Genomic DNA, 16,982 nt, shown 5'->3' with positions numbered 1-16,982 from the left:
ATGTCGCTAGCGCTAGCAATGGTCCTAATACATGTCGTTGGCAGAGTGCTTCGGGGTAGCGTAGTCCATGCTATGAAATTCACTGAAAGTAGACTTCTAGAGGGTTTTGTACTGTTGTATCTTCCTCGTAAAGAATATCTATTCGGCGAGGAAGAAGTGGCAGGAGTGCGGATGAGCCGGCCACAACCACATCCGACCAATCTAAATTAGCGAGAATTCCTGTTTCTCCATGTCAATTCACTACATTCCGTAGTCGGTGGACAGTGACTCCAGGAGACCTGAGAGGACAAGACAAGCCATGTGTGAAAGCATCAAAGTTTCTGTAGTATTCGAGATAGAAGGCACAATGACAGGGTTGCCCTCCTGTTCACACTTTTCATCTGGCAGCCTCATGAGGCACTTGGCCCTGCCTTCATGTGTTCTGTCTGACCCTCGAATCGTGAAAGCCTCTGAGTCACGATAAATGGGGACTAAGCCGGCTAGAGAGACACAAATATCGCCGGCTTACTCCGGACAGAATATCCAATAGATTCTCAACTCAACAGAAGATACTTATATTTGCTAGAAGCCGAGGTTGCAACGACTCAAGGAGAGCATTAACGGATTCCCCTCTTGCCTGAGCGCAGAAGAGCAGAGGATGAGCGATTCAAACCCGCTGGGAGACCCCCCACCAACCCCTCCCTCCGATTTCCCCTTATACCTTGAAGCCAACAAAGGAAGGTCTACCCGAGACTTGCTCCAATGCTATATTGGCTACGAAAATTGGCTCCGTAGAGCCTTCGCAGGCGGTTATTCCAATCTACCGGATGCTTCGACAGCAAGTGCTCGAAAGTTGGGCGTTCTGGCTTCAGTTTCGTGAATACGACCTTCATTCAGTTAGCCACTGCCCTAGATTGGACGCACGTGTCTGCATATGCTAGGATTGGTTTCACTCTCTACATGTTAGCAGCCCCACCCAGCTGAATTGATGCATAAAGTGGTCCGAGACGGAAAAAGCTGCTCCGATTTATCCCCTATGGATCAGGGAGTGCAGCGGTGATACCTTCTGACTACACCTTTCGTCCTAGCCTCTACCAATTGTTTAAGGCTTTCGGCTCCCTATCTCTACGATTCACAGAGAGGAGAAACAACCCTCCAATCTGCACCCTGCCGCCCACGCTACATGTATCTACTCGATAGACTTTGCCGCCCGCCCAAGTGTCGGTGTGGAGGCTTGAATATCCAATGGAATTGGATATCCTTTGATTTGGATACCTCATACTATCTATCAAGCTGATAGGTCATTTCATACATCGGTCTGATCTGACCGCCTGTACGGAATACTCCATGGTGCATCCTTGTATCTGGATACAAAGGTAACACCCTGGACACCTGCCATCTATCCATTCAACATTTTCCATCCCTTTACTCAGTCCATTTTCACATACGAGGCAGGCATGTGTCCCTTGTCCGATAATCTTTGCATAGCTTGTGCTAAGCTCGATCTCGGAAAGCTGTTGGCCGGGGAGACATCCGAGCAAGAAATTGGCCTTTTGTCGCAACATCGGAATTCAAATTGCCCCTTTTGCAAACTCATAGTTACCGCAGTTTCCAGTGCGGGTTGGAACTTTGCAGAATCCAAGTCAACTGGGAAAGATGGAAATGGTACCCGAACGTTCATCCAGAGCAGGAGTCCCCTGTCCGTCAAAAAGTACGGGCATATACATCATCCGGAGCCTCGTCTCCAGCTGGCCGTGGACCGGCAACCCGAGGGTTTCCAGCGTGGAAGACCCACTGTACGTGAGATTGATCGGAACACAAAACGATTTATCGTGGCGGAGCTAGAATCAATTCCCGAAGAGGGTGATAGGCGATTTCTCCAGCGACGTAGTGTCGGCGAATTTGTCGAGGCTACACTAGTGGCGGAATGGCTTCGCGAGTGTGACAACCACAAGCACTCCATACGGATGCGCAACAGAACCAACGGCCTATTTCATGACGAGGGTGGTTTCCTACTTATCGATGTCATCGAGGAGAAGCTTGTGCGTAAAACCGAGCCTTGTGCGTATTCGGCCCTGTCGTACATATGGGGGGGCGTAGAACCCTTCCTCACGACGACTAAGAACATTGACAAGCTCTGCAAAGCCGAGAAGGCACTATCGCCATCTCATCTGGACTCTCTTGGCACATTAAAGGTTCCCCGCACTGTACAGGATGCCATGGTGTTCACCCGACAACTAGGCATCAGATACGCCTGGGTCGACTGTCTATGTATTCTCCAGGACAAAGAAGATGAGATCGCTCGCCTTATCGGGCGCATGGACGACATCTACGATAATGCGGCCGTGACCCTCATTGCTGGCTCGGGATACGATTCTCAGACGGGTCTCATGGGGGTAACACCAAGACAGGGAGGGCTACCCATTCGAAAGACAGCCATTGTGGATGGTCAATGCCGCAAGGACGCAGTCATGTTAAATCTGGCCATCTGCCCGCCGTCTCTGTGCGAAGAGATTCGCCGCTCGGCCTGGAATACCCGCTGTTGGACATACCAGGAACAATGCCTCTCGCAGCGATGTCTCTATTTTACACCTCACGAGGTCTTCTTCAACTGCTGTGAGATGCAATGTCGCGAGGCCTACGCACTGCAGCACCGAAGAGGGAAAGAGTACTCGAACCTAGAACTGCGTACGGGCCCACCCTGGTGGAACCGCAAACTTCGCAAGGACCTCGACCCGACTCCGTACCGGTACATGGGAGAGCTGAATACCAATCGACTGGACATTTGGGATTACCAGACGGCGGTGCAGGATTACACTCGAAAGGAGCTCAAGTACGAAGAAGATGTCTTCAATGCCTTCCAGGGTATTTACAACAGGTTCAGTGTGCAAGAAGAACAGAGTCTTCCAATCAGACAGGCACAAGGGATTCCAGCACGCTTTTTATGGCAGGCAATGCTTTGGTTTCCCTCTCATACTGCGAAGAAACGAGTAGCCCAGCATGGGAGCCCTTCCTGGTTGCCCACCTATTTTGCCTCATGGTCATGGTATACATCCTCTCTGTTTCCCTTGGCTATAGAAGATACTCACCTATGACTAGGGCATCCTGGATTGGCTCTGTTGAATTCGTGTTCGCCGAGAGCCTCTGGCTCTCCAGGAACCTAAGCCAGGCATTGCTGAAGAAAAGACCTGTTTATCCGGCCGTCCCTTGCTGGTTTTATTCTGACGGCCCCAGCAGGGATCACAGGATTAACATGAGCAAGATTAGATGGTCATGTAAGGCTTGGAAAGAGGCAGGCCAGTCACCGCTTTCATCCCTGGAGTTCCACAAGGCGAAGGCATTTCTAGAGAAACGGCTCGGACTGGACACTAATTTGCTTTATCGCCGGTCCTTGTCATTTCCCACTGATCTCAGAACCCAAGAAGGACACCTCCACTTCTTTTGCGCATACACATCAAGCTATAATATTGCTGCGCATTGTAACGGGCAAGCACACCAGTTGAAGATCGGCAAGGCAGTTGGAGAATTCAGGTATGACAGCTTGAAGGAAAGTGAAAAAGTCGAAGAGCTCGCGCTCCTCGTTGCGGCCGAGTCAATTACGAGCCCACCGTATACGGTGTCCATATTACTCGGCCTAGTTACCAAGGATGGGATATCGCGGCGAGTGGGCTTAGGGTATGTTAATCACGGACTAAGCTCGGATCCTCTAGAGGTCCATTGGGAGTATAAGGAGTTCCGACTGGCTTAGGTAGTGAGGGTGACCCACAAGATGCAGGACAAGCAATGCAGAGCGGGAAACGGAATCACACAGCGAATCGGTCTGGTCTTACTGATCCGCCCATAACCTGCCCACTATGGTAAGGCTTTCTGCGAGTGCCCGACAGAGAGGCTGGCTGAAGATGATCCATCCATGGAGTAATTCGGATTTAAGCATAGGCTGACGTGTCACATTAATGGCCCGTCCCGCCCATCCAAAGCCTACGAAGTATGTAGCGAAGTAGATGAAGGCAGTCAGACTCAGAATATATCTCATGTAATGGATCATAATGATACAAATATAAGATATTTAAAGTACAGAGTAGAATCCCCTCCTGCCTTCCAATCTCTCGTTGAGATCCACTACCTGCAGGCAGTTTTCTCTGTTGGGGCATACTACCGTCTCCTTTGGCGCCTGCTTCAAGCTCACGAGTCAGCTATAACTTACTTAGTCTGATCTACCCATAAATACAATTTCGCAAAATTTGCCGCAGACGACTTGCGAGCACAAACGTACGCACACACGCACACTATGGACTATCCCTGGAGAGACCTTTATACCTGGCGGCCCTTCAAGATTGATGCCCTCGGTATAATCACTCTTCTTGGAAGCGAAGAAATTGATGCTTGGGTTGGGCGTCTAGTTCCCAGCCGGTGGCTCGAATATATGCCTCTCCTCGCAATCAACGTGGTTGCCACAAACCAATTCCTCAGAAAGCAGCCCTCCTTTTTCCTCTACAATGTTACCAAAGGAATACACACCACCGACATGGCAGCCTGGTTCACACGATGGATTCAGTGTCAACAACTTGAGCCTACCCGGACCGTGATCTGTTGGGAAGAGCAAACGCAAACGTCAAATCAACGCATGTACTATCATTTGATATCCGCTGGCATCTCCTTCTGTTCAACGGGCTTCTTGGTGGTGCTAACTGTGTTGTCCCATGACTTTTACGGTCTTGCAACGGCATGTGCGCTGATTGTCTCCATTCTAGCGCGAGCTTACCTCCTAAATGCCAACCGATCGGCCATTGATCGTGCAATCATACAACAGTCACTCTCACCATCCTCTTCGCAGAACCAAGCAAGCAGAAACAAAATCCTGATAATAACCCCAGACTCCAACATCTTAACCATGTATGTTCCGGGGAACCTAATAATCCCCGTCTTTATCCGCAACCCTATCCCCAGCTCACCCAAGCTTTACGATATGTTCTGCTGGGTCGCCTGGGCTGCTTTCTGTGTCCAGGTCATAACACTTGGTATGGCTGTCCTGGCCACACAAATGTACGTAGTGCTGCTTATCACCATGCCATCCATGCTTATCTGTCGTGGATTTGGATGCGATGATACGGTTCGACCATGTGAGGTGAAGTCAGAACGGTACGGTAGGGTGAAGGGCTACACGTGTCAAATCGGTTCTAGACTGAAGGCGACGGTTTTTGAGTGGCCCGAGTGTATGGAATTTGCGAATACCGACCTAGGATGGGGTTTGAGGGGCCCTTCCACTGACACTGAGTTAATGCTGGGACGATCGACGAAACGGATGGATCTCTTTGCATGGTTGAATTTGACCGACGAGGAGGAGGAGAGTATGAGCCGTTGGGATCTGCTGCCACATCAGCGTGGAGACGATTCGACGTGGCAGGACAATTTTAAGGCTAAAAGGAGTTTGGTGAGGGAGACCCAGATGGATATTTGGGATGTGCAGAAAGTCGTTGTTGGAGCCATCCGGGATGGGAGGAATGCAGTGAGGGACTGTGAGAATGGCGCTGCCTTCCCATCCGGTGAGCCGAAGGTATACTGCTAGGATTGAAGCCGGGTAACTGCAACTGCTCTGCGACCAACCTCTATCTGCGAGGATCTCTCTGTACTGCAATCGCAATCTCCGGTACATCCAAATCATTCAATACATCAGGACTACTTCGGAAAGAGTCTGAAGTGACAACGGATAAGACCTTATCCCGGACATCGCGTTCAACAACCATGACTCCATCCGGTAGTTCATTCGATTCAGCCGGCGTCAGTGTATGGACCCTCGCTAGGTAGCAAAACACGGCGGCCAGTGCTTTCTTCTGTTCCTTCCTCCCTTCGCTTCTCGAGGCCTTGATGGCAGCGCTACAAACAGCCGGTGCGTATGTCGCTTGAACGGCCGGTATCCTTTCACTTCCATCAATATTCAGCCCTTTAACCAGCATTAATCTCGTCTCAGGGTCAATGCCATCAAAGAACGTCTCCCAAACCAAGTCAGCAACCTCGACGCCCTTCGTTGCTGTCGCATTGCAGATACACAGCAATCGCATTAGAGCCCTGTGCTCTGGGTCATGAACGTCCAGACCCCTGCCCTTTGCTCTCCATCCATTCTGAGTCATGAGAAGTTCCAGTTTGCGTACCAGGTTAGCATCGTACGCTTCCCTTCGATCGATATTTCCATTAATCACGTCCAAAGCTATCTGGTAAATGATTCGGTAAGACTGGTAGATTGGCTCTGTGAAAAGTGCAGCATTTGTATGATCCTGATGACCTAATGCACCCGCAATATCAAGGATCTGTTCCATGTAGCGCATGTGAAAGACTTGGATACTAATGTGTTTATCGTTATCGTCGTCGCCATGGCACGGACGCAACCGTTCCAGCCCCAACAAACTAGCAGGCGGACATTCTGCCTGGGCCATCTGTCCAAAATTGAACTCAGCGCCTAGTTCGATGCCACGAACGAGAAGATAACCGTGAGATGGCGAAAGCTTCTCAAGACATGGAATGAGATGAGGCGCTTCTCGGACTACTAGGTCAAGGACCACGTCATGGTTTGGCTTGCCTTGACATGCGTTTACTGTAGCTTTCTGCCGCTGCAGGTCAGCGGCTAGGGTTGGCGATTTTCCAAGATCGTTAATGATAATTGAGGTGATGAGAGTGTGAAGATCGTCAGACGTGGTCAGACAACGCCGGAATAGCCGGCGGATCCACGCGAATGATAGCTTGCGGAGGTGTCGGACCCCAGTTTGCCGCTGGTTGCCCACGAACCCGGCGTAGTCATTGTTGTGAATCTTGCGAAGCAGCAATAGGCTTACCAGGGTGCGGTTGACTTCGTCGTGCTCGTCATGATAGATGATTTGCGACGGAGACGGCTCCGATAGGTGGTGGGGTCTCGTTCGAACCGGGATCGAGTAGGCTGTCTTGAGTCTTGCGAGTTCCGTCGGATATTCGTTGTGGATAAGTTGCAGGAGATCGTTCACGGGAAGGGAATAGAATTCTCCTCGCTGGATTACAGACCGGATATCATTCATTTTGGACCAGATACAGCAGTTATATCAAGAGGTTGGGTATGAGGGGCAACGGATGTAAACGGGCCGGTGTGCGGCTGCAGGGGGTGGAGTGATCGCCAAATGAACTAATAACAATATCTTGCAATGAGTAATTGATCTGGGCGGAGCAGAAGCACCAATATGCTCTTAGAAGGAAGCGACGGAACACTACACAATAACCCTAGGACACCTAGAGGCTAAGCTTGGCTTCAAACAAAACAACCGTATAATCAGTTCAGTGACTATTAGTAAAAGGAGAGATAAAGATGAAATAGACTGAATAAAAATAACAATTAAAAGCAGGGGGAAAATAAGGAAAGCAAAATACTACGACAGTACTACGTAGACGTCATCACAATGGCTACCGAATTGCTATGCGATATTAATTTCATAATAGCACTGACCGTATAACTCCACTAGCCGCCGTGCCTTCATGCATAATCGTTATCCTGCCATGGGATAACTATTATGATTCAGTAATGCCTTATGATGCTCTGATATCGCCTGCGGCTCTCAACGTGTACTTCTCTGCGAGACTTTAATGCCATGAATTGATACGTCCAGAGCCACTGACACTGAAGAGAGGTGGTAATGAAGGGTTCTTTACTTTGCATTTGGTCAATTTAGTAAAAGGAATAGCGGTGTCGTTGATGTCAAAAACGCTTCTGTGCCAGGCAGGGGTTTCGGGATGCATATGGAAAAAGTTTTAACCCCTGCTCCAACTTCGAAGGAACCATGACTTCTGTTTAACTTTCCGTTGGAATTCAGTTAAGTTGAGGTAAATTCAGACTCACATGCCCCAATGAAGAGTTGCTTCGAGATAATCTATGAGACTTCGTACATCATGTCTAAATTCGCTCAATTCCTATCCCCTGCTACATCCCAGACACATACATGAAGCGCCGCACTAGCACCCACGCGACTACCAAAATGAAACAAGAGATGGCAAGGATCCCGAGACGAAGGACTAAAACGTCTTTAGCCAGTCTGTCTTGAGCCCAGCCCGAAACGGCTCCAGTAACGGATGTCCATTTGTTGCCCAGACGCAACCATTTTCGCCCAGGCTCCGACTGAACCACCTCAGATCTGAATATGTGTTCCATCGACTCCTCTAACAGGAGGCCCATCATAAGCTTATTTTCCCTATCATCCTCTACTGTCTTGGCTCTCACCCTTTCCTCCCGGCGAGTCAACAGTTCCCGCTCGGCTTCAATGTCTCTGAGCTGACAAGCTAGATTTTCTTCCAGAACATTCTTGTTGAACTCGAGGATTTGGATCTTATCCTGCAGATCATGATGGAGATTCTCAAGCTGTGAAGTGCGTGGGGTATCTCCAAGAGTTTCAGTCAACTGCTTAGCAATCCCAACAAGATCGCAAACCCCGCGTGCAGTGGTCGGAAGTCGATGTACAGCAGTATGACGCACTTTCACTACTTTCGACAGGATCGACTCAATTTTAAGGTCTGTTCGGTGCAGAGCATCTTCTGGTAACTGGGATGTCCATCGGAAAGGATGTCTCGTCCACTTGGTCAGTTCGACAGCTGCAGCACAGTCCCATCCGTTCCTTTCAAGATAGTTAGGGAGCCACTTCTTCATAAAGTCGAATATGCACTCCTCTAGAACTTGCTGCACATTGGTCAAGATTCGATGCTGGGCATGATAGGGCAGGTACAATGGGAATAGTGAGGCTGTGGGTCTCTCAGGGGTCAATGTTTCATCTGAAATCCACGTTATCAATGAACCTAAAACGACATCCCACCATCTACACATTTCATACCTGAATCATTGTCCTGCTCAACCTTCACGTCCTGCTCAACCTTCACCTCTTGGGTGAACTCAACATCTGCTGGTTCAGGGGCTGGAGCTGCAACAGCGTCTACTCGCTCGTCTTCTCCTTCACTCCCGTGTTCTTCGTACGATTGTGAAACCACCTCGAGCACTTCTTCATTTGAGCGAGACGCTTCCTGTTCAAGTACTGCATTCAGCGTCTGCCGTACGGGACACGGCTCAAAGAGACCAGGAAAATAAGCTTCAGCCTTGGCCGTCGAACCGAAAAGGCCTTTCTCTAGAAGAAGCTTGGCAATCGACACTACCCTAGTGAGATGGTAACCTGGAATTAGCCTTCTCAAGGAGCTCTCATGCATTTCCAAGCGTGTGCGGATAGTCTTCGTTTTTCGTATGCTTGCATTCGCACCGCTGAAGATGGCCCTGCAGGCAAGAAAGATCTGCCGTTGCTCATACGTTGAAGCTGCTGGCATGACTGGGCTGATGTAATAGGGGCTGATGTGATATGATAGGGCTGCCAGTAATGGGAGGTAAGAAGTATGTTGTAACGATTCTACCGAAGAATAGAACCGAAGAATAGAATCCCTAGAGCTGAAAATCCGTAGACTGCAGAGAAGAGGCTTTTCAGGCCTGTCACTGGTACGATAATTAACCAGGGTTGATGCTTCACTATATATTGGACACCCATCTGCAAAGTATCGTCATTGCTTCTCTCCAGCGCCTCTGTGTGGCTGGGGAAGTGGCTGTGCCGGACGAGCCCAAAGGGGACCCTAACAAGGCTGTCTACAGTAAAAGAAAAAGGCGTTAGCGGTATTCTAGACATCGCCGGTCACAATCGTTCAATTGATTGGACGTCAAGATATTATTCCTTTGCCGCCGCAGCAGGCAGATGCAAGTTGGCGCAGGCGCCTAGCAGGGGTGTCCGGCGGGGTATGTGTACAGCCTCGTGCAAGCTTCCCGGGCAAGGTGGCATAACGGCATCAGTACGTTGGCTACCACAGCCAGCAATAATTGGGGTGAGCTTGCGTCCTTAGCAGATCCAACAGATATCGGACAACATGATCGGAGTTCCTTCCGGTTAGTGCTGAGCCGTCCAACAGCTATCAAGGTCGCACCTAATTGCTATGCTTCATGTACTCCACCTAAGCGCCTGGTTATCTGCTAGTCACTCATATCGATAGGCTCTCGGCTTCTGGAGCATTCTCTGGAGTCCCTTGAGACACTGTCATGCAATACTCCACCGGCAGAAAGCGCGCAAGGCTGGATTTTTTCCAGCTGCCCTAAAATGGAAGTACAACACCACCAACAATTTCATTTTGTAGCACAGGGTGCTACTGTAGGCAATAGTATCAGCTGGCGTCTCGCAGCTCCATGCATGGCTCTTAAGCCAAATATGTATGCCATGATGCCGCTCTTACAGGCTGCCTCGTTCCAGCAGTATAGAACCCCGCAACTATCTTGCGTGCCAACACACACCAACATGTCTCGAGCATCGTAGCCTTGCATGCAGCGATAGAGTATGACGTGTCAGTTGCGTATAGGGGCTGGATTCATCCCCGCGGTAGCACCTGGATTTTGGCGCTGTTTATTACCGCCTTGGATCCCAGATATGAAGGCGTCCTCCCAGACTTTCAGACACCACCACCATTAAGTGTCAGCACACTCCCGACACGAGTGTCACCATGGGTAATAAAAAGATGTTAAAGAAAAAGGCAAGATCTACCACAGTCATGGCGGAGGAGCCTATACCGCCCGCGCCTGAGGAGCCTATACCGCCCGCGCCTGAGGATGGCATGGCCGAGCAACCAGTGGACCCATTTATCCCAGAGCTCAAAGAATATGCCCAGGTAGCTGAATGGTAAGGGCCATCCCTCTCTCCTTTTCCATCCTCGCACCTTCTCGCAATGATATATTAGGTCTATACCTTCAGTGCTATTGAGCCGTTGCTAACATTAGAATGTAGTCCTTATACGACTCCCATCATCACCCTCAAGGTCAACGACAACTACTACAGGATTCCACAGCAGTACCTCCAACCATATAAAACTTTGCAATTCGAACCGGAGGTTATGCATAATGAATACTGGGACAGTGAGCGCCATCATCACCAGCTGTGCATTGAGCCGCAAAGTGCCCATACCTTCATTCATTACTTGTACACTGGACAGTATGAGACACTTAAAACCCCACTCAGCATCCCTCAGTCCGCGGAAGACATCCCCATAATACTCAACACTCGCGATAGAGAAGAGTTCCAGCGCGCAGCCTATGTATATCAGGCTGCCGTTCAGTACGAGATCCCGGGGCTACTAAGCATGGCGCAGCACTTCATGGCCCGATTTGCCGAGAGATTGTCAATAGACGATATTCTGCGTGCCATAAGATGTGTTTACGGAAGCCTTCTCGATGATCATTCTGGACGCATGTGGCTTAAGGACTTTGTCCGAGAACAATTGATTGTGGCATTTAGAAACACAGATGGAAAGCTGCGACAAATCATAAAGAACTATGAGATTGGAAATAGTCAAAGTTTCGATACTTTCGTTGTTGATGAGGTCTTGGCACTATACGAAATGGAGCAAGACAGAATACACCGCGTGATGAGCTTGGTCGAATCTTATAAAGCTATTAAGCCTGTGCCTCATCGCATATTCGAATGGAAGTGTGAGCCTAAGGGTGTGCCTGAGTGTGAGCCTGTGTGCGAACCTGTGTGCGAACCTGAGTGTGAGCCTGTGTGCGAACCTGAGTGTGAGCCTGTATGCGAACCTGAGTGTGAGCCTGTATGCGAACCTGAGTGTGAACCTGTGTGTGAACCTGTGTGTGAACCTGTGTGTGAACCTGTGTGTGAACCTGTGTGCGAACCTGAGCCTGTGTGTGAACCTGTGTGTGAACCTGTGTGCGAACCTGAGGCTGTGTGCGAGCCTGAGGTCGCGTATGAGACTGGGCCTGCAGAAGAGACAATACCAGCTCCAGAACCAGAGTTACAGCATGATCTAGAGCCTACTCGTAGGCTTATTGTTGTCACTCCTCGAACACCAAATAACCCTCTCTATAGCAACTGGAACAGTCTCTCCAGCAAAGACAGGAAGACGCGGGAAAAGAGCATGATCAAATTGGGGCTTCCTATCCCGGGTAAAGATTTCGAACTGCCTGTTCGGGATTGTGAACCTCCTATTACAGAGCCTGAGCCCGAGCCCGAGCCAGCTCCCATGTCTAGTTCATCTTCTGGGTCTTGGGATATGCCAGTGGTGAGCGATGATAGGTTGACTGAGGCTCCTCCTCCTCCAGAGGCTGAACCTGAGGCTGAAACAGAGCCCGTCCATATGTCGAATTCATCTTTTGAGTCTTGGGATACGCCAGCTTCAAGACATGCTAGATGGGGCTGATGTGCCTGAATTTCATCCTTTGCAATTGGCAAATAAGCATGAAAGGTAAGCAGAAACGAGAGTGGTAGTAATGGAAGAACGAAATTCAGTGTTGTTCGGTTGACCAGCGTGGTTACTATAATCACCTTCATGGTTCATGTTGTCTGATTTGCGTGGACTGGGAATTTAAGGAGCCTGTTGTTGTTTCTACTGTTTCTCGTGCTGGAATAATATGTCTAGTCAAGCTCTGGGTTCTGTCTTCACGAAGTATGTGTGTTGCTTCTCGGATGCTAGTATTTCATACTGACACTGGTGGCTCAGAAGGATATGGGTTATTGTAATTCATTAAATAAATGTCTTCGCCCACTTCAAGGTCAGTAAGCTTTGTATCGATCACACATGATACATTCTGACTAAACCAAAGCCTCCACAGAGGCCCAATTGGTAGGTAGCTAGTAACAGCCTCGACACCCTCCCAGGTTCAGAAACCACCCGAGTGGATAAGTAATTGAGGAGGAGAATGATAACGCAAGTACAGAGCTGACGAATGTGAAAGCTGTAAAGTGACAGATGATAAAGCTGTCTATAACTGAAATCTGTTTTGCTCAGGCAGTTTGGCCAGTTGAAGTTGACCTTCATTCTGAAGCTATAGACGTAGGGCAGGAACGTAGGTCTTGGGGTCATGGAAATAGAGGGTGGTAGCTCGCAGACAACTGGTGGGCGGTGTGCCACACTCGTTTATATTTGGGTATTTCCGTGCGCAAATCCTTGTCGTCTGTGCATCTACATGCTGTTGTGTTTTCCGCGATGTCTGGGGCCTTCAATGGCATCCATCCCATTCAGGTACCCCATATTCATCTATGCTCCTGTAGATGGCATTGAACTCGTACAGGCTTGCATAGGACCGATAAAATGGAAAGGTGAAAGTAGACCCCAGATCTACGATTAATGTACCTCTATAATTATCTTTCTTGACATTCTGGGGCATAATATAACCGCGTCTCGGAATGACAAAATTTGAAATGATTTGCTGGAACCCTTCATCTTGTCGGCTTAGTGGCTCCTCAGCAATGAAGTCTTTGACAATCGCCCAGCGGGCGTTATTCCAGCTGGGGTCATGCCTTTCTCTTCCACTTACTCTTTGAAGCTGCTGGAGTTGGGAATCAGTCAGATACATCCACCCATGACACTGCACTGCCCAGTGACCATTTTCGTGCAAATCGCATAGACGCGCAAAGGCACGTGCTTCACATGCAAACGGGCAGATGAAGGCCAAGGTTCTTTCTTGGACAGTGTAGGGTGCTTGGTAGTCATAGAACTGTACGTACATTTAGTCATAACAATGATTCTTAGTTTGAGTATGTTTTATTGGATAGGGAACCTACCAACTTCAAGCAGAGATCTCGCTTGTTGTGTTCAAACCGGAAAACAAACCCTTGCTGACCCTTGTCGATGAACACAGGCTTAACAAAGTCATCTGCATGCCCAGCAAATCGTTTTAACCTGGGACTTTGTCTCACTACCTCCTTAATGTTGATGATGGAGGAGTCGCGGGTGGCTGAGACGTCCAAACTCTCTTCTGACAGGAATAGGTCAACTAAGAGTTCATACGGTTGTGCTTGTTTATGATTTTCCATCTTGAGAAAAATCTCAGCAGTGGCATTAGAAGGATACTGCGATTAGTTGATAAGAGAAGCATCACATTAGGCCGTGAATCAGGGACGATGCCCGTAAGGAGGAGGTCACATAAAGTGGCTGATACGAAGGACACAGCGCCCAAACAAGTAAAGCGCAAGATATTTCGTTGTCACGTGTGTGGCATTCCTTGCTTTGAATCACGTGATACATATGTCCACGAACATCCCCCTACTCGATTCAAAATCATACTGTTTCACACTCTAAGTCCTTTGATCGAATAGACTAGAGAAAAGCATTTGGTTCTGCAATTTAGGGAATGATGTGGGCCGACAATTTTGCGACTAGTCGGCCAAGCTGGTCCAACTGTCATCTCGGCCCTATCTCCGGTTGTTAACTCCGTCATTGTTTCACCAAACACAAGTATATTAAAGGTCTCTGTGCCCTTCCACCTTACTGAACAGATCACAGTCATAATCGTTTGACATAGAACTCTTGGCATATTCGTCTCAGGATGGTCAATGTTGCTATTGCGGGCGCGACGGGTGCTGTCGGGCGTACCCTGCTGGAGGTCATGGCTTCCCAGACCCGCCATCGGCCATTCGCCCTCACACGAAGTGTAAGTCAGTTTAGCTTACTACAGCTGTGTAGTGCAAATAACCTTATCCTTCCTAGGTGCCCAGGAAAGATGACCAGCTACCTGCTCCGACATTCCAAGTCAATTATGAAGATATCGATTCACTCAAGTTATTCCTGGAAGAACACAACATCCACACGGTCATCTGCACCTTTGGCATCAACGCTACCTCTCTCGCAGAGTCGCAACTAAATCTCATCAAAGCTGCTGAAGCGTCTTCAGTAACAAAGAGATTCATTCCTAGCTCTTTCGCAATTCCTTATCCAGAAGAGTGAGGTTCAAACTTTCTGTTCATACCCTGATGACCTCTAACTTGCGCAGGGACGTCACTATCCTTCCGCCTCTCGAACACTACTTTGCCTCTTTCAAGGCCCTCGAGAATAGTGACCTTGAATGGGCTCCTGTGTATAATGGCACGTTCTTGGAATACATCGCACCGCCAACACTGAAGTCGTACCATCCCCACAGTGTGCTGGTGCTTGATGTGGAGGACAATATGGCAGCCATTCCAGGGGATGGCAATGTGCCAGTTACTTTCACATACACTTTCGATATCGCATGTTTCGTCGTTGCCGCGCTCGATCTCGAGAAGTGGCCCCGAGAGCTCCGTATTGTCGGTGACGAAATGACGTTCAATGAATTCTTGAAGCTTGCCGAGGAGGTAAAGGGGGTGAAATTTGACGTCACCCATGATGATATCGAGAAGCTAAAGACATCACAAATCACGGAACTACCTGGTCATGTCAAATCGTACAACAAGTTTCCCAAAGACAGACTTCAATGGTTCTTAGCCATCGTTGAGACTTGGATGGCTACGGGTCAGGCGCGGATAGCGAGGGAGGGGAGTTTGAACGAAGTGTTCCCGGAGATCAAGCCTTTAACTGCTAGGCAGATGATGGAACAATATTGGAGGACTGGCCTCAAGTGATGATAATGATGGATTATTGTACCACACCTCCTCTCGAAATACCAAAAGCTCATAGGTCTGGTTTGGCTTAGCTCGGGCCACTACTAATGGTCCTGAACATTGGCTGCAGTGTCTCAAAACCTTGAACGCAGACTTGATGGGATGAACTTGGTAATTCAGAGAGCCTAGTAGGAGCACGAAGATTGTTTCAGATGGATACAGACACCTAGTACACTATGTGTTAAGCAGTATGATTACAGACTTCCACAAAATCCTAACCACAACAAAGAATTCCATTCTGCATGTTTCTAGATGCACTTCCGGAGAATCCCGCTGTCTCTGCCTTTTGATCTCTCCTCCATATTATCGGAAGCTCCCTACACAATCTGGAAGCCTTTCAACGAGCAACCACCTTATATAAAGGACTGCCGTTTCCCTCAGCTATCATCCTCTTCAGCATTGTCATCAAACAAGCCATCTATATACAGGTAAAGACCATGGGAGGGAGAACCCCCATGGGCTTTTGGCGCTCATGAAACCAACAGCATGGGGAGTCATGTAGAGGTAGAAGTTCTGTGGGACACAATAGTCAATCTCTACCCCCAATTGCAACAGCTTTCGCAAAAAATATGAAGATGAAAGCCCCAACACCAAAACCATGTGCAGATATTGCAGTGACCACGCATGACTGGCGTTCCTCCTTTGTGATCAAAAAGATATGACCAACAGTGCCTCTTCCACATGCACTATCAGTCATCAGATACAAACAAGTCTATATACTATCGCTTCTACGTCTCCAAAGTCACAGATGCGACGATACATACTCATTAATCACGAATCCATTGGTAATTTAGGACAAGTGATATGGTCAATCTAGGGTTTTACCGGGTCTACACTAGCCCATGTGGGTGCTCGTCCCTTGGTTTCAGAGACAACGGATGCGACCGTTCTTAATCAGCGACGCTCAGTCTCGCCCACTGTGCCTTCTATGCGTTTGCTGAATATATAAAGAGAGATTCCATATGCTCAGGTGGGGTCCTCCGAAGGTCTGGTCTGAAAGAATTATATACATTACAAGATATGTGACGTTCCTGAAACAACATGTGGCGTGGCCGTCGAGCAGCATACAAGGAAACACGCTCCCGTACCGCGCCAAGTAAACGAGCACGAATATAGCGCATAATCGTTGGTGTGATGCTGAATGCTCCTACTAATTCGCAAGCGTTTCATAGTGGTACACCTCCCGGCACCATGAAGACATGACACCGTCGAACACAAGGGGTCCATTCAGAAAGGACCAGACAATATAATCTCTAGAGAAACAAATACAAATTACCCCATGGCTGCTTCGAAATCATCCACACACTGACGACCGACTGCCTGAACAGAACTCCTGAGTCTTGATTATAGAAAATAGGCTAGCAAGCCACTGTCATGCTACAGTGGTCCCGAGAAACCAGTTAGAGACAACGCGCAGCTCAAGGATATATCTTGTTCTGGGCGGGTTTTGTATAATTTCGGCCTCATCTGATAATCTCTATACTGATCAGGAAGACCAGCGTGCCACATCTCCCTTTGAACCTTAGGATGGATTAACATTGCTCTATCATTCCT

General features: G+C 48.7%; 7 protein-coding genes across 7 annotated transcripts; 4 read left to right on the top strand and 3 right to left on the bottom strand.

Annotated features, from left to right (window-relative positions):
- Positions 1-1,436: 1,436 nt before the first annotated feature.
- Positions 1,437-3,727, top strand: BO88DRAFT_478445 (HET domain-containing protein; the record flags this gene model as incomplete). The annotated part of the gene is made up of 2 exons (XM_025711996.1): positions 1,437-3,025; positions 3,079-3,727. 2 exons carry the CDS (start codon positions 1,437-1,439, stop codon positions 3,725-3,727), a joined length of 2,238 nt encoding a protein of 745 aa, XP_025565489.1.
- Positions 3,728-4,267: 540 nt separating this feature from the next.
- BO88DRAFT_433646 (uncharacterized protein) lies at positions 4,268-5,545 on the top strand (the record flags this gene model as incomplete). The annotated part of the gene is made up of 1 exon (XM_025709436.1): positions 4,268-5,545. The coding sequence occupies one exon, from the start codon at positions 4,268-4,270 to the stop codon at positions 5,543-5,545; it is 1,278 nt and encodes a 425-aa protein (XP_025565488.1).
- Positions 5,546-5,585: 40 nt separating this feature from the next.
- BO88DRAFT_486187 (uncharacterized protein) lies at positions 5,586-7,051 on the bottom strand (the record flags this gene model as incomplete). Its single annotated transcript, XM_025712401.1, has 1 exon — positions 5,586-7,051. The coding sequence occupies exon 1, from the start codon at positions 7,020-7,022 to the stop codon at positions 5,586-5,588; it is 1,437 nt and encodes a 478-aa protein (XP_025565487.1). The 5' UTR covers positions 7,023-7,051.
- An 864-nt stretch (positions 7,052-7,915) lies between these two features.
- BO88DRAFT_486186 (uncharacterized protein) lies at positions 7,916-9,456 on the bottom strand (the record flags this gene model as incomplete). Its single annotated transcript, XM_025712400.1, has 2 exons — positions 8,817-9,456; positions 7,916-8,757 (listed from the first exon to the last, which is right to left on the bottom strand). The coding sequence occupies exons 1-2, from the start codon at positions 9,295-9,297 to the stop codon at positions 7,916-7,918; spliced, it is 1,323 nt and encodes a 440-aa protein (XP_025565486.1). The 5' UTR covers positions 9,298-9,456.
- A 1,098-nt stretch (positions 9,457-10,554) lies between these two features.
- BO88DRAFT_451375 (uncharacterized protein) lies at positions 10,555-12,210 on the top strand (the record flags this gene model as incomplete). Its single annotated transcript, XM_025710630.1, has 2 exons — positions 10,555-10,682; positions 10,788-12,210. 2 exons carry the CDS (start codon positions 10,555-10,557, stop codon positions 12,208-12,210), a joined length of 1,551 nt encoding a protein of 516 aa, XP_025565485.1.
- Positions 12,211-12,651: 441 nt separating this feature from the next.
- BO88DRAFT_403046 (uncharacterized protein) lies at positions 12,652-13,910 on the bottom strand. Its single transcript, XM_025706262.1, has 2 exons — positions 13,575-13,910; positions 12,652-13,507 (listed from the first exon to the last, which is right to left on the bottom strand). The coding sequence occupies exons 1-2, from the start codon at positions 13,824-13,826 to the stop codon at positions 13,010-13,012; spliced, it is 750 nt and encodes a 249-aa protein (XP_025565484.1). The 5' UTR covers positions 13,827-13,910; the 3' UTR covers positions 12,652-13,009.
- A 184-nt stretch (positions 13,911-14,094) lies between these two features.
- BO88DRAFT_403045 (NmrA-like family protein) lies at positions 14,095-15,628 on the top strand. The gene is made up of 3 exons (XM_025706261.1): positions 14,095-14,443; positions 14,500-14,732; positions 14,783-15,628. The coding sequence occupies exons 1-3, from the start codon at positions 14,339-14,341 to the stop codon at positions 15,387-15,389; spliced, it is 945 nt and encodes a 314-aa protein (XP_025565483.1). The 5' UTR covers positions 14,095-14,338; the 3' UTR covers positions 15,390-15,628.
- The last annotated feature ends 1,354 nt before the right edge of the window (positions 15,629-16,982 follow it).

This window comes from Aspergillus vadensis, assembly GCF_003184925.1.
Source record: "Aspergillus vadensis CBS 113365 unplaced genomic scaffold BO88scaffold_5, whole genome shotgun sequence".
In the NCBI taxonomy this organism is placed as follows: domain Eukaryota; kingdom Fungi; phylum Ascomycota; class Eurotiomycetes; order Eurotiales; family Aspergillaceae; genus Aspergillus; species Aspergillus vadensis.
The sequence above is the reverse complement of the archived record's forward strand: the minus strand, read 5'-3'. Positions and strand labels throughout refer to the sequence as shown.

Bases quoted from the DNA above. Each gene is read 5' to 3' on its own strand.
- BO88DRAFT_403046 (XM_025706262.1), bottom strand. From the start codon at position 13,826: ATGGAAAATCATAAACAAGCACAACCGTATGAACTCTTAGTTGACCTA. The intron at 13,508-13,574 runs GTAGGTTCCCTA...ATGTACGTACAG, and splicing joins GAGATCTCTGCTTGAAGTTG to TTCTATGACTACCAAGCACC.
- BO88DRAFT_403045 (XM_025706261.1), top strand. From the start codon at position 14,339: ATGGTCAATGTTGCTATTGCGGGCGCGACGGGTGCTGTCGGGCGTACC. The intron at 14,444-14,499 runs GTAAGTCAGTTT...TATCCTTCCTAG, and splicing joins CATTCGCCCTCACACGAAGT to GTGCCCAGGAAAGATGACCA. The intron at 14,733-14,782 runs GTGAGGTTCAAA...TAACTTGCGCAG, and splicing joins GCAATTCCTTATCCAGAAGA to GGACGTCACTATCCTTCCGC.